The sequence below is a fragment of the Diospyros lotus genome, chromosome 11 (assembly GCF_014633365.1).
Source record: "Diospyros lotus cultivar Yz01 chromosome 11, ASM1463336v1, whole genome shotgun sequence".
Lineage (NCBI taxonomy): Eukaryota > Viridiplantae > Streptophyta > Magnoliopsida > Ericales > Ebenaceae > Diospyros > Diospyros lotus.
This window is the reverse complement of record NC_068348.1, coordinates 30,292,561-30,308,801: the sequence shown is the minus strand read 5'-3', so window position 1 is coordinate 30,308,801 and position 16,241 is coordinate 30,292,561. Positions and strand designations below refer to the sequence as shown.

Genomic DNA, 16,241 nt, shown 5'->3' with positions numbered 1-16,241 from the left:
TTAATATTATTTTATTGTCAAAATAATAAAATAAAGAAAGAGAATTCTTTTTAATGAGGGGGTGATTTGGGTAATTTCACATAAGGGCAAAATTAAAAAAAAATGATAATTTGTTATTGAGAAATAAGTCAAAATATTGAAACACATTTGACACGTTATTTGTTTATTTGATATTTCACCACAACAAGTGGTTCACAAAAGGCTAAATATAATCATAATGCCTTCTATTTTTATCATTCATGTCCATTTTTTTTTGTACCATAGCCCATTAGATCTTATGTTAGCTAATATGAGTTATTTAAAAGTATAAAATTTTATACGTTGCATATATTTTTTCGCTTTTAAGATCTGACACGATGGGTATATACATTTATTTCATTAATTATTAGATATTAAATATATATAAAGTGACAATTATTAATATTTATTTGACTTAGTTATTATGAATAATTTGCAAGTTATTGCGTACACTCAAAGATAATAACTAAAATTTCTATGAGGTTTCAATATCGGGTCAATTATTATATGTTTGAATTGTTATTTAAATGCATAAATTATATAAAGGGTTTTATGGTAACTTGGAGAAATTGTTGATGAGTTTGGGATATAAAATTTGAAAATATTTGGGGCTAATTGACTAGTGACTAAAACTCATTGTATTTGACAAAGAAGGGTAGAGTTGTCATTTAGCTAGGCAGGCTACCCACCGAGCTGGCCAGTGAGGGGCTGAGGATGACAAGTAACGAGGATCTGGAACGTGCAAGGGAAGGAAGGGCAAAAGTTCTCCAAATCTCGGGTTTATCCGCAATAAACCAAAGTGCGAGTGCCAGTTCGCAAATTCCCAACAAAGGCATCAAAAGACAGAAGTACCCCTGCCTTGGGCGAATTGCCTCTGGTTTGATGGCTATTTTGGTGGATCTCGCAAGAGCTTTGGAATTTCACCAAAACCGAGGGACTCAATGGCAAATTCATTCCCAAAGCCGTAGCGATATCTGCCTGCAGCCGTAGTGATATATTTTCTTTCTTTATAAAAGATAATGAAAAGAAAATAAATAATAAGATTTTATGGGGTCTGGAAGCATATATATCAAACTTTCCTTCCTTAGATTATTCAATAATCAATGATGGATTTATATAAACATATATATCATAGAGGAAGGAATATATAACGTTCTGTATTTGCCAATTTGCCAGTATTTTCAGCTTTTGCTTGTATTCTCCATCTCTCCATATAGATTTGTTCATACCCTCTTCCTTTCTCTGGTATGGGTAACTTTCTCGGTCTGCAGAATCTTCATTTCTGCATCTTTTTGCCTGTAATTGGTTGGGGGATCTTCATTGTAGCAACAAAAATTTGATCTTTTTCTGTTTATTGGCATGTTCGTGTCCAGAGATTAAGGGGGTAGAAGAAGAAGGATCCATTGGAATCTTGAGCTTTTTCTCGAGACCTTGGATTGAGCAAAATGTCACAGACCAACTGGGAAGCCGATAAAATGTGAGCTTTCTGTTCGCATCAATCTGTCTTTTCTTCGATTCTTTCATTTTTTCCGTGTGGGTTTCTATTGCATTTTGATGAATGGGCTCTTCTGATTGCCTTGTTTCAGATTTGCGCTTTTATGTTTATTTTCTGTGGGTTTTTCTGTTCCATATGAGTTGGTGTAATTCTTCTTATTTTTGTTGGTGTTCTAGGGTTTCTGTTTTGAAGAGTCCTGTTTGTCTGATGCTTATGCAGCATCAGTTTTCAAGGTTTTTCAGTTCTTATTTTTGCTGGATTATTGGTGTTTCTGGGTTGTTTCTACCTGTTATGCTCTCTCTCTCTCTCTCTCTCTATATATATATAAATATATTTGGGTATTGTAAAATTTCAAGGGTTCGAATTTGCTCCACCAGTCTCTCTTGTTGAATATTTTTGTTTCTGTTTTGGAAATATTTGTACCCTTTATATGGTGCCCAGTTTCCTCTGCGACTCGAATGTGGTGGGTTCGAGTTGAGGAAATAATCTCCTTGCAAAAAAGCAAGAGAAAGGTTGCGTACAAATAAGATCCTCGCAGAGATGCAATTTTATATACTGCTCAGTTTGGGTACTCGAGGCCAGTATGTGCTTGTCTATGTCTTCTTCTCGTTTTGGGCATCTTTGTTACAGCTGTGGGGATTTTCATGTTCTTTGCAGATGCTATTTTTAACTTTATTTTCTTTTCTTTTCTAGATTTCTGTGTGAAGTTTCGATTGGCTTACTGTGTTTATTTTTGTGTAACAGGCTAGATGTTTATATCCACGATTACTTGATAAAAAGGGATCTAAAGGCCACTGCACAGGCGTTTCAAACTGAAGGGAAAGTGTCATCTGATCCAGTGGGTAAGATTTTGCCAAAAATTGCTATTCGGGAACCATACGTAAAAGGAAAAGAATAGCTCTTTTAGAGTTGTCAGTTTGGTATTTTTATTTGTTTTGGGATTGGATCTTTCAGCCATTGATGCTCCTGGTGGCTTTCTCTTCGAATGGTGGTCGGTGTTTTGGGATATATTTATCGCTAGGACAAATGAGAAGCATTCAGAGGTTGCTGCTTCTTACATTGAGGTCGGTCTGAGATTTTTCTTTTTGGGTTGTGTTTAATTGAATTGTTCTTTCTTCTATCAATTCTATGAATGGCGTAAGGTTGAACTAACACTTGACCCGAAAATATTGTGAAACATCCGTAGTTTTTGTGTTTCATATAGCATTTTCACTAACTGCCAAGGGCCTTAACATCAGTCTTTCTTGCATGTACCTATTACTGGAATTTTTTTTTTTTTAGTTTTACCATTAGGTTTTACAATCACAACGGTCTTTAGTGAGATGGTTTTTTTGACTCGCAGTACGAAAATTGTTTGCTGTGTGTTTGACTTTTGCAATACGTTTATTGATTTTCTTATCTTATTTACTTTTGTAATATGCTTGACTTTTACATTTTAGTGATATGAAACATTTTTCTTGTTAAAAAACGTGCCGGAAGTGTACAACAGGTACATTTTTATGCTGATTCCAGGGACTGTATGAGATTAGTATCTTCTCTTGTTTGCACCTTTGGGGAAGATATTTGCACCATTAAGTTTGTCTTACATGTGTTCTGTTCATGGTCTTAGAAGCAATGATGGCAATCTGTTAGTGGGCCAAGGATCCGAAAATCTCTTCCCTCTTGTGCCAATCATGAATAATAACAACTTCATCTTGCTAAAAGCCTGATATACTAGGTATTTATTGATCCATTGCTTGTTGGGATTTGCATGAAATTGGAAGGACCCTACTGGTTGGATGTAGGTAACAAGGCAGAGGTGAAGTCGGACAGCTTACCTTATGACCATTTTAGGGCCTTACTTGGGTTGAAAGGATCCTCTTGATTGTGGAAGAGGTTGTTTGTCTCTGTCAGAGGGATTCACACGGGTTGAAAGAAATCCTCTTGACAATAAAGGAGGATGTTTAGTTCATTTCCTGCAGGTTGTGGTGTTTGTTGTCGCAAACTGTTAAGAATTGCATTAAACTTTTCTTTCTAGCCGTGGCATGGGATGAGCAGTTTTTGAAGCATCTAGTGAGGGAGCTCTAACCATGGGGAGTTGTAACACAATAACTGTGGCGACCATAATAGGACATCTTTTTTGTAATGTAGAAACATATTATTGACCACCCAACATTTAAATTTTAAACCTTCTAAATTTGTTTTATCGGAAAGAATTGGGTCAAGTTACTATGTAAATTTGCCATAGAATAATAGCAAGTTGGTAAACACCTGTTGGAAATTGTAGACTCAGATAATGAAAGCTAGGGAGCAACAACAGCAACAACAGCCTCAACAACTGCAAAATCCACAGCAGCAACACCAACAGCAACAGCAGCAGCAACTGCAGATGCAGCAGCTGTTGTTGCAGAGGCATGCTCAGCAACAACAGCAGCATCAGCAGCAGCAGCAGCAGCAACAACAGCAGCAGCAGTCGCAACAGCAACAGCAGCAGCAGCAGCAACAGCAACATCAACAGCAGCAGGCAGCACAACAACAGCAACGGAGAGATGGGGCCCATCTTCTCAATGGTACTGCCAATGGGCTTGTTGGCAACGACCCTCTTTTGAGACAGAACCCTGTAACAGCTAATGCTTTGGCTACGAAGATGTACGAGGAAAGGTTAAAACTGCCACTTCAGAGAGATCCTCTAGATGATGTGTCCATGAAGGTTTGTGTCTAATTTGGGGTGTGTGAAACATAAACTCGTTCCAGTTTAACCATTCTTATTTTTGCTTACAGCAAAGATTCAGTGAGAATGTGGGCCAGCTTTTGGATCCGAACCATGCTTCAATACTGAAGTCAGCTGCTGCAGCTGGCCAGCCTTCAGGGTAATCTCTATGTGAATTGATCATTTTTTTATGGAGATAACATGATCTTGCTGTGCATGCTGTTTGGCTTATTAAAACAATTAAAGAAAGGCCTTGCATGCATTTACGTTCATTTATTCTGTTTTGTTAGAACTTTGACGTGTCCGTCCGTTTTGCAAAAAGACAAGAAACAGTGTACAATTCTGGAGTCATTATTCTCTATTTTCCTGGAACAGCACTAAATGACTAACATAAATTATACACCTTCAAATATATAGCAATTTAACCAAACTGCTTTTGTCCTGGTGCTCTCTTATGTCATTATAAAATCAAAGACAGTGTTGTATCTAGGGCATTGCGTGTTATTAATGTGTGTTTATTTTTCAGGCAAGTGCTGCATGGTACAGCAGGTGCTATGTCACCACAAGTTCAATCTCGTAGCCAGCAACTTACTGTTTCTACACCAGTTAGTACTTTTATTTCCCTATATAAACTGACTCAATATGCTTTCTTCATCCATTTTCTTTTGTGGTAATCAGTTATGTGAACAGGATATTAAGACAGAGATGAATCCAGTCCTGAACCCCAGAGCAGCAGGGCCTGAAGGATCATTAATTGGAATTCCCGGTATGCACTTAATTCTCCCTTAATGTTATTTATGCATATCCTTCGTTTAACATGGTTTCTTATTTCTCTTCTAGTAATTGTGTGAATTTCTTGATGAACTGATGGAACTGAACTGAGCCATTATCCCAACTACCTGGGTTCAGTTAATTTGACCGTTTTTATCGTTCCTGCTTAAAGACCATAAGTTGGTTAGACCACAATACGTCATATTCTTTTTTCATTGTTGCAACCCAGTTTCATTATGGTCTCCATATTCCCTACCGAGTTTCTCCTGATTAAAGCAGCTGTTTTGTGGTACGAGTCCAAATAATCTCAACTGATTTGCTTTCATTTTAATCCTCATTCTTTAATTGATACTTCCTTATTGTTCCACAGTATTGTTCATTCTTAACCTTGTCTCCCCTATTTTGCACATGGCCACATTAGCATCTTCATGTGAGCTACATTCATTTTGCAAATAGCTTTGTACTTGTGGTTTATTGATTGCTGAACACTTTGTTCCATCATGGCTGGTCCTGTAGTTGACTATGAAATTATTCTTTCCAATTTAGTCATCCTCCCTCAATATATAGGTCTCATTAAGTAGTATGATTACTTCAAAATTGACAGCCATCTTTAGCTATTTATTCTGATCGGCATACTTAAAGATGCTTGTGCTGATGATAAGTTCCTTATTTATTTTAGGATCAAACCAAGGTGGCAACAATCTGACTTTGAAAGGGTGGCCTCTCACAGTAAGTTTATTATGATTCCTTGTAGTTGTATCTGCTTCTGCCATGGGAGCACCGTTGAACATGTTTTAATTGGTTTCTTTTTCTATTGAAGGGCAAACTCATTTTGCTACAAGTTTTTTGCATTGCTAAGTATATATTGATGATGTATTTGGCGAAACTATGAGTAGTGTAATGGTTACGGAAACCAACTTGAACACACACACACACACATCATGTTTTATTGGCACCAAATGCATGTCTCCAGTGATTTTAAATTCATATTGTGCACCTGAAGTAATCATTGGAATTATTTTTTGATGTTTTCTTAGAATTCTACGCAAATTAGATCAAATTCGCCTTCCAAGTCATACTTTGCTGCTTCAATATGCAATTTTGAAACCCAATTGCTTTTCCATCTATTGAAACTTAATGTTTTGTGTTTACTTTTGCTAGGGTTTGGATCAGCTTCGACCTGGGCTTCTGCAGCAGCAAAAATCGTTTATGCAGGGTCCACATCCCTTTAATCAACTTCAGATGCTGACACCTCAGCACCAGCAACAGCTTTTACTTGCGCAACAAAATTTGACATCCCCATCTGCCAGTGATGGAGAAAGCAGAAGGTTGAGAATGCTCCTGAGCAATCGAAGCATGAGTCTTGGAAAGGAGGGGGGGCTTAATTCTGTGGGTGACATAGTTCCAAATGTTGGGTCACCTCTACAAGCTGGTTGCTCAGTTCTGCCTCGTGGAGATACAGATATGTTAATGAAGGTACTTCTTTCCTCTTCTAAGGACTTTCCTCCTGCAATTGAAGGACTTGCTTTCATGGAATGAAAATCATTTTAAGAAACCAAGGCCTTTTGAGTTTCTGAAGTTTGCATTTCATGTTAGTATGTCCATCCAAGGCGTCCTTGAGTTCCCAAAATTTTAATTTGTTTTGCAGTTGAAAATAGCCCAGATGCAGCATCAGCAACAACAAAATAGCAATCAACAACAACAGCAGCAGCAGCAGCTTCAGCAGCATGCTCTTTCTGGCCAACAATCTCAGAGCTCAAACCACAATCTCCTTCAGCAGGATAAAATTGTGCCTTCTGGCAGTGTTACCGCAGATGGTAGCATGTCGAACTCCTTTCGAGGAAATGATCAGGTCCGTCTTTTGCAGCTATCTTTTTTAGTTTGCCTTTATTTTTTCAGATAAGCTTTGTCTTACCACTTGGAAATGGCACTCCTTCCTGTCACTGTGACCACTCTATGTTTGCCCCAAATAACTAAATTATTATGCAAAAACACTAATCAAGTGACAAGGGATGCAAATAGATTAGAATCTCTCTTCTAAACCTATCGTACCCTTCCCTGGAGTGCTAATATGCTTTATTGAACATTCGCAGTTTGATTTGCTACTGTCGATTGATGAACATAAAGTTGTTGTATAGCAGTTGGTTCTCTGTTTTCTGTTTCCTATTTTTCTTTCATCTAATTAAACAGGTCTCACACCCCCCCCCCGCCCCCAAAACTTTCTATGGGGCCAGTGCTCTTTATGTGTTCTTACATCTTTTTTCTCTCTAAATGTCTAATAAATATTGGTTTTCCGTACTTATATTTCATACACCTTAATTTTCTGCATTACATGGGACTTTATGCAAATAATTGTGTTTAACCTTTTTAAGAAGAGGGGGGGGGGGGGGGGGGGAGGGGGGGTGTTTCTTTGAACATGATATTCTGTTTAAATGAGGACTAACATGTTAATTTTGCTTCATATAAATGAAAAGATTATTTATTAATTTCCTTAATGAGTTGAAAGGATGTGATGGGGAAAGCCTATTCAGATGTTTCATGTGAGGCTGCTCTTTTGTACATCTAATCTTCTTTAATCTATGGACAATATCAAGGATATCCATGCACAAAGATTTACATTATACAGAAGGAAAAATCCATATCTCGAGAAAAACCAACCTTTTTGGGACAATTTTTTGTTTTGTTCTATTTTTGTTAGGAAATCTATTAAACAAGGAAAATGCTATTGGTACATCATGGCTTACATTTTGGGCTACACAATGTAGCTAAAATATCTAAAATACTCCTCACCAAAGGCGGTGAGGCACCGTGAGGTGGTGAGGTGCATTATTAAAATACCCCTCACCCAAGGTAGTGAGGCGGCGCAAGAGGTATTTTTGTCATTTGTGATGCATTGTGTAGCCCAAGGTGTAGCCCAAGAGGTACCAATAACATGGTCCATTAAACAAATCCCTGACATCCAATAAATCGAACATCTTCAAATATTTGGGAACCTGGCCTTCCAAGTGCTACACATGGCAATTCCATCCCCTTCAAATCCGCTGCATAACATATGGAGAATAAAGTGTTGTTCATTGAGATAAATAAATGGTGTTTAAATTGTAGTCTCGGGGTTAGATCAACAATGTGGTTATGAACCCCAAACCTTATCTTTTATAATTTTTTAGGAGATTCCTAACATAATTCTTTGTGCATTTTAAGGCTTCAAAAAACCAGACTGGAAGGAAAAGAAAACAGCCCGTGTCATCTTCAGGTCCTGCAAATAGCTCAGGAACAGCAAACACAGCAGGACCCTCCCCAAGTTCAGCTCCATCAACGCCATCTACTCATACACCTGGAGATGTGATCTCAATGCCTGCTTTGCCGCATAGTGGTAGTTCATCAAAGCCCTTGATGATGTTTGGCACTGATGGTGCTGGCAATCTTACATCCCCATCGAATCAATTGGTGAGCAGTCCATCATTGGATTATTTTTTGAATAAATGGGTTATGTTTGCGTCAAATCTCATTTGAATTTCATTTTCACAGTGGGATGAGAAAGATATGGTGGCGGCTGATATGGATCGTTTTGTGGAGGATGGATCTCTTGATGATAATGTTGAGTCTTTTTTATCTCATGATGATACGGACCCCAGGGATGCAGTTGGTCGTTGTATGGATGTTAACAAAGGTGAGTCAGCTGCTATTATTAGCACGTGGTCAATGAAAAGCACTTAATTTCCTGATTATGGTTACATTTACTTTATTTACTTTTTTCTGTTGATTAAGAGAGAACGCATTAGAAATGTCAAGAGGGTGAGCCCTGGCATACACCACATTTAAAAGAATAAATGAATACCAGAGAACATTAGTGTTTACTGACTTCCTCTCTGAGCTCTTAGATTTTCCCTTCTGTAGTGTGAAAAAAAAGTTCTTTTCATAGCCTTCAACCTGACATTCTCTCGTGTCTTCCTCATGTAGGACCAATAGAAGACAAGAATAAAGTGATCATAGAGGCAAGAGATAATTAGTAAAAAAATGATGGGATCATATTGTTAGATGTGCTCCATAGGCGCGCGCGCCTCATGTGCTTGGTGTAAGGCGCACACCTTGTATAAGTATATTAAAACCCTATTTCTTGTGTGTCATCTTAGATCTTATCTCTCGTTGATTTGATTGCATATTCTTGTATATTGGTGAGAGGCAAACGAAATGGTGTAAGCCGGAGGTTCACTGGATCTCCCACTTGCCAGGATCCTTTGGCAGTGATGTTCACTTGCTGGAGAACTAGTCGCATGTTTGCATTCTGCATCATTTTTCTTTCTTCTAATTTCTTTTGCAATTTAGAAGGAACTAATTCTTTGCTGTAATTGTTTTTTGTTGTGTTCTACTCTAATTCTTTTTTGCTTTCTTCTAATTTCAGTTGCAATCTAGAATAAACTAATTGCAAGGAAACATATTGTTTTCACTCTGTGCTCTACTGATTTTTTTCTTCTAATTTCTTTAGCAATTTAAAAGAAACTAATTGCAAAAAAAAAAGCAGCAGTTTTCTATAATTGTTTTTTCTGTGTATTCTGCTGTAATTTTTTTCTTTTTTCTAATTGCAAAAGAAATTATAAGAAACTAATTGTTTTTTGCAGTGTGTTCTGCTGTAATTTTTTCTCTCCTCTAATTTCTTTTACAGGTAGAAGAAACTAATTGTTTTTCTGCAATAATATTAGTTGCTATTATATAGGGTTGGCTATTTGTCATTTAAGATTTTATGAATTTGCATTTACCTCCTTATAGGTACATATTGGAAAGAATCTATGAGTATCTTTTAAGCATTTTGAATAAATGTGTGCCTCATGTAGACGAGGCTCATGCTTTGCCTTACAATATACTTTTCTGATATTTATGTATATACACACAACTGCAGATGGTAATGTGGAAACAAATATCAAAATAAAAGGAAGAAGATGATTTTGTTGTATGAAGTTCTGAAAAGGAAACAGAAACAACATGACCCTAAATAAATTTGGAATATTGTCTTGATCTCTATCATTTCCACTCCTAGTGTAAAGGCCTAACACTTGTAAAAAACGCAAGAACTAAAAGCCAAAATCCATAACCAGAGCATGAAAGAAATGAGGTGCCAAGCATAGGCAATAACAATTGAAAAACATTTGCTTGTCTTTTACCAATCTAAAGATTTTTCAAGTTGCTCAGGATTAAAATCACTATATTGAAAAATGCCACTTCTGTGACCAACTGCAAGACCGTATCTTCACCTTTGGGAAATTTTGGTCTTGGAGCTTCAAAAAGGTGCCGTAAATGACTCAACCTAAATTTTTCATTATTATGTGACAGCCACCTCACATCAGGACCACCCTTCCCCTACTCAATTTGTCGTGGATAATCTGAAGAAGCTTCTAAAGCCCTTTGAATCTTCAGTCCTGCATGCAAATTTCTGAGGGGATGGTCAAATTGGTCTACTGCCTTGTGTTCAATTCTGAGGGGGTTGATTCTTTTTGTCATTTGGTTTATGTAATTACTTTCCTTTTGGTCCTGAAGCTTCCAAAAGATGCCATAAATGACTTAAACTTTTCATTATTATGTGACAGCCACCTCACATCATCACCACCCCTCCCCTACTCAATTTTTGTCCTTGTGGATAATCTGAAGAAGTTTCTAAAACCCTTTGAATCTCCAGTCCTGCGTGCAAATTTCTGAGGGGGTGGTCAAATTGGTCTATTGCCTTGTGGTCACTGGTCAATTCTGATTCTTGTTGTCATTTTGGTTTCTGTAATTACTTTCCTTCTGAGTGCTTGTAACTCATTAATTACATTTCTTTGTTTATGTTGTGGTCTTTTTTTATCTATAATTACTTTCCATTTGAATGTACAAGTAATTCCTATTTTTCAATATATGAAATTTCATTTGTTTTTATGTTGAACAATGTTTGCTTCCTTCCCACTTCTACTTGTTTCATGATCTTGAAATTTTGTATGCGTTCCTTTATGGTTTGCCTGTAAATTCTGAAGTTTGAATGAGCTAGTCCATGCATCAGTGAGAATTAAATGCTTAATAAGGCAAAAAACTGTAAAGGTAATCATCAAACTTGAATTTGGTGATGATCCTGTGATCCACTAGAACATGTTACAGTTTACTGTTTTTCATTCGATTTCAGGTTTCACATTTAACGAAGTCAATTCAGTTCGAGCTAGTACAAACAAAGTGGTCTGTTGCCACTTCTCGCCAGATGGAAAACTGCTTGCAAGTGGTGGTCATGATAAAAGGGTGGGTGGTAAATAGTGGGTGAGATTGGAACATCAATATAACCTGTTGGGATAATAGATGGAGCTTAATTGAGAGTTACTTCAATCTTGAAAAATTAACGTGCTCTTTTTAATCTGATGATTTTTTTGCAGACTGTATTGTGGTTTACAGATGCTTTAAAGTATCTGTTGGAATAGTAGATGGTTCTTAACTGAGAGTAATTCAATCTTGAAAAATCAACGCTCTCTTTTTAACCTGATGACTTTTATGCAGGCTGTATTGTGGTTTACGGATACCTTAAAGCCAAAAAGTACACTTGAAGAGCATTCTTCAATAATTACAGATGTCCGTTTCAGCCCCAGCATTGCTCGCCTTGCAACATCTTCTTTTGACAAAACTGTGAGGGTCTGGGATGCTGACAATGTTAGTTCACGTTCTCTGCCCGTATATTGTCATAATCTTCATTATTATTATTGTCATCATCAATGTGGTTCTTCCCATTACTGGGATTTGGTTTCTGGTATTCTTGCTCGGTATGTATGTATGGCCCCCTCTTTTGCAGCATATGCCTTGTGTTTCATCCAAAAAAAGCTGTAAACAGATGGGTTTGAGCTAGTTAGCTTTTTAGGTCTTCTATTTTTTTTTTGGGGGGGGGCGGGTCGGAACAAGATGCTGTGAATTGCAAACCCTTTGGATAGTGAATCTATGATTTGATAATTCAAGTGGTATGCTATTGGTTGGACATAAGTGCAATAGAAACCCTATCTTCCTCGCATGGATTCCTCAAGTACCATCTCTTACTATTCACTCAGGCAAGAATTTGAGGATTTGTGCAGCAAAAGTAAATACTTAACTTGTATGGGAGGCATGTATTTGCCACTGAGCAGTTAGAAAAACTTGCAACCATAGATCAGTTACCCATGACATGTCTATCATAGAATTCTTATGGTAACATGTTTTAAATCGTACTTCTCTGTCATACTTTTGAGTGCAAGGATATGGAATAATGATTTTTAATATGTTCTCTTTTTTGCATATCCTTGAAAGATATAGCTTTAAGTTTATTTTGAACTGTTATAGGCGGATCTTACATACCTTTTGGTTGGATGTCTGACTTACTTGAAATGAACTCAAGTTGATTTGACTTAAACTGCAGCCTGGATATTCACTGCGCACTTTTACTGGGCATTCAGCAACTGTTAAGTCTCTGGACTTCCATCCAAATAAAGATGACCTCATATGTTCTTGCGATCGGGATGGTGAGATACGATACTGGAGTATAAACAATGGCAGTTGTCCAAGAACTTTTAAGGTAAAACCGTGTGTATTTCCATTAATTATGAAGTTGTGCACCTGTATCTATTTATTATTAGTTTATTGTGTCAATTTGGTTCATTCTTCGTTAGTTATTTTTCCCTAGTTAATTGTACAATTGTTTTGGTCAGGGTGGCATGATTCAGTTGAGATTTCAACCCCGTTTAGGAAGATATCTTGCTGCAGCAACTGAGAGTGTTGTATCTATTCTTGATGTGGAGACACAAGCATGTCGGCATTCATTGAAGGTCTGGTCTTACTTCAGACACTCTGTTACCTGTTTATAGAGGTTTTTTCTTTAGCAAGGTTCAGTTCAATTTGTTGGACCGTTGGACATTGCTTTAGCAACAGTTAAGACTTATCCAATGACAGCACAATCTAGGCATTTTTTAAAAATCAGTTTCAATTATATGAGTATATAATTGTTTGTGACAGATGTGTAGATATTCAAAACCGCTAAAAGTGGGGCAGTTGGGCAGTCAAGCCACAACTATAACACACTAAAAAAGATCCACTTCCCATTACACTATTTATTGGTCATGGTTTTTTTATGTTTGCAACTTTGCATTGGAAGGTAAAAATGAAACTGTTCGTAAGAGTACTTTAGAATGTTGATATAGAATTATTTTGTTTCATTCTTGGTAAGTTATCAGTTCACATGTTTTGGATCAAAGATCAAAATTTCATTTCAGTAGGTGGCTTCACCCTGGAAAAATAAACCATTTAGACATGTTTGGAGATGTAAGGGATATGACAGACATTTTGCCCATAATGATATTAGAATCGTGCTTGCTTCAGGCCTATTACTTAACTTGCATAAAAGGCAAGAATGAACAATTGGTACGTCATTATGGGCTGACAATTGTTAGTCTAAGAAAATTATCAAGCACAGGCTCTTTCATGAGCCTGATTGTGCACAAAGGTCTCACAAGAGACTGTTGACAAATATATAGGAAATAATGATTATGCTAATCAGTGTAATCAAACATATAATCAAGTAGAAAAAGTGACAATAAAAACATGAAAATAATTCCAATATCAGCGGTGAAAGAATCTAGTATTAATTTCTTTAATGTAGTTTATGATAAGACATTGCGAAAAAAAAAAAAAAAAATGATTCAGGGATGAGGAATCTACTTCATTAGTCTAGAAAGATTGATCTACCGTGTTGATGTTTTATATGTATTCTTGCACATTATGGTCGAGCTGATGTTTTCTGGATCCTGAATCTTAACTGTAGGGGCATACGAAACCTATTGAATCTGTTTGTTGGGATCCATCTGGAGAATATTTGGCATCTGTCAGTGAGGACTCTGTTAGAGTTTGGTCACTAGGATCAGGGAGTGAAGCAGATTGTGTTCATGAGTTAAGTAATGGCAACAAGTACTATTCCTGTGTTTTTCATCCCACATATCCTTCATTGCTGATCATTGGCTGTTACCAGGTAAATTATGTATGCTTTCTCATATGTACAATTTATCTGGCGTTTCTTATTTGTTTGTCAAATGGTATTACAACTTAAATCGGCAAAAACTTTGCACATAATGTTGCTTTCTACTCTTTAAATTGAAGATGGTTTTTTAGAGTAACCCTATACTGAACCAAAAATTACACAGTTAAATTTTACTGAATTAATAATTATTTGAATCTGCATCCCTCATCACAGGACAGGATATCTGTTAGTAAAAAATTTTTAAAAATTCTGTATGTGTCGTTGCCGAGGGTGAGCATTGGTTGCAAATGATTACGCGGTTCCTTTGTGGCCGGGCGGTCACGCGTTCACAGTTCAAGTTGCAAAAATAGTCCCTTTACAAAAATGCAAGGGGAAGTTTGCGTACAAATATAATTCTTGCAAAACAGGGAGCCTCTTGCACCGGAATGCCTTTTTTCTGTATAAGTTTTCAGCTCCAAATCTCCCCTTCCCCCAAACCAATATCATTGTTGGACAATGTAGTTGAGGATATTTTGATAAAAACAAGCGGGAACTTGAATTCAGTTCCCTTTAAAAAAAAGGTCAAACTTCTTCCTGGAGTTCATGTTAGATTCTATCTTTGTCATTTTTGTGGACTTTTTATGATGCAAAGTTTAGAATAAAAGTTCAGCCATACCCTGACTTCATTATCTGTTTCTGATGTGTACCCAACCGCAGTCTCTTGAGCTATGGAACATGGCTGAGAACAAGACAATGACCCTTACCTCGGCGCATGAGGGCGCGATTGCTGGCTTGGCTGGATCAACTGTTACCGGCTTGGTTGCCTCAAGTAGCCACGACAAGTTTGTCAAGCTCTGGAAGTGATGTTCTTAGCCCCTCCCTCCTTGTTACAAACCTGTTTTCCCGTGTTTTGTCAGTATCTCATCAGGATACTTGGTAGTCTTGTCGATCTCAGTATTTTTCTATTCATTTTTTGTGTTCTATTTACCTCTTTTATCTCGAGATGAACTCTCTATAACCCAGAACTAAGATACTACTAACCTCTATAGCTACTGCTGCTGCTGCTGCTGCTGATGTTGATGTCTTTTCGCCTGTTAATGTGAAGCAAACCTGATCTGGGTGGATTGCCTGTAATATTATGGACTCTGGAGTAACATTTTTACCTATTTCCTCATCAGGCCAGTGATTGGTAGGTAGTTCATTGTGTCAACTGTTACCCAATTTTCTCTTGTTTGGCTTAGACTTCTGCCATTAAAGGAAGTGACTTCAACTTGGCAACTCTAGAATTTGCTGTGTTTTGGTACTTGGTTTGGAACCATTGTTGAAACAACCAGAGCTTCCTTACCTTGAGAAAGCCTAGAAACACTAAATGATGATCAAACGCCTTAAAAGTGTTGGATACCCTTGAAAATTTGTATTTTAGATTAAAAAAAAAAAAAAAGTGTTTTTAGTTACATTGGGTGGGTGTAAAACACTTTTTAACCTTTACATTTTGGGTATTTCTGTTCCGTTCTTTTAATTTCTTCTTTATGATTTAAGTTTGGGGTATGTCTGTTTTATTTTTAATTTCTCCTTTTGTTTGTTTAAAAATGTCTTGAACAAAATCAAATCACAAAAAGGTAAATTATGCAGGTGTTCGTTTAAGTACTCATATTGTAGGGTCCAGCGGATTTGATTTGAAAGAAATTGCCCTTATTTTGGGTGTATTAAATCCTGCATAACAGATGTTAAACATGCTTCTTGTGGTGGTGGTGGTGGTGGTGGTACAATGATTAGTTCTCTCATGTGATCTGCCTGACAATCTGACAAATAAAATCCATCAAGGATTTTCTATGATATGCCCACGTTTATTCTTTATGTATGTACATTTAATTGGAGGTCATTTTATTATTATTTTTTATTTTATAAAAATATTGTTTAGACATTTAAAAATAATATTTAACGTATTTATAAATTCATTTTTAATGTCTCTATTTATAAATTTTAAAAAATATAAATGTCCCTTTACTTGTCAATTTAAATAAGAAGTGATTTTTTTTATTTAAATAAAATTATAATTATAATTTTTTTTACTTTTTTTTATATCCTTCTATAAAGACTAACTTAAACATTGATTTAAAAACTTACAATGAGAGACCTTACATGCCCCTAAAATTCTTTATTTTGTAGGTCTCTCAAATATTAAGAAAATAAAATATTTTATCGTAATTATAAATTTATTATTATATTTATTTAATAATATTAAAAGTATATTTTATCTATCATGCTGGTCTGTATAATCAACA

At 36.5% G+C, this 16,241-nt stretch overlaps 1 protein-coding gene across 2 annotated transcripts; it reads left to right on the top strand.

The window, feature by feature from the left end:
- The first annotated feature begins 1,110 nt into the window (after positions 1 to 1,110).
- On the top strand, positions 1,111 to 15,130 carry LOC127813024 (transcriptional corepressor LEUNIG-like). Of its 2 annotated transcripts, XM_052353700.1 has the most exons (19): positions 1,111 to 1,263; positions 1,392 to 1,495; positions 2,258 to 2,355; positions 2,468 to 2,577; positions 3,780 to 4,202; positions 4,274 to 4,362; positions 4,729 to 4,807; positions 4,893 to 4,968; positions 5,653 to 5,702; positions 6,135 to 6,449; positions 6,622 to 6,825; positions 8,175 to 8,420; positions 8,502 to 8,643; positions 11,122 to 11,231; positions 11,484 to 11,633; positions 12,367 to 12,522; positions 12,656 to 12,772; positions 13,765 to 13,968; positions 14,674 to 15,130. In XM_052353700.1, the coding sequence occupies exons 2-19, from the start codon at positions 1,464 to 1,466 to the stop codon at positions 14,818 to 14,820; spliced, it is 2,748 nt and encodes a 915-aa protein (XP_052209660.1). In that variant the 5' UTR covers positions 1,111 to 1,263; positions 1,392 to 1,463; the 3' UTR covers positions 14,821 to 15,130. The 2 variants fall into 2 exon arrangements, with proteins under 2 accessions (XP_052209660.1, XP_052209659.1); XM_052353699.1 differs by having other exon boundaries at positions 1,179 to 1,495.
- The last annotated feature ends 1,111 nt before the right edge of the window (positions 15,131 to 16,241 follow it).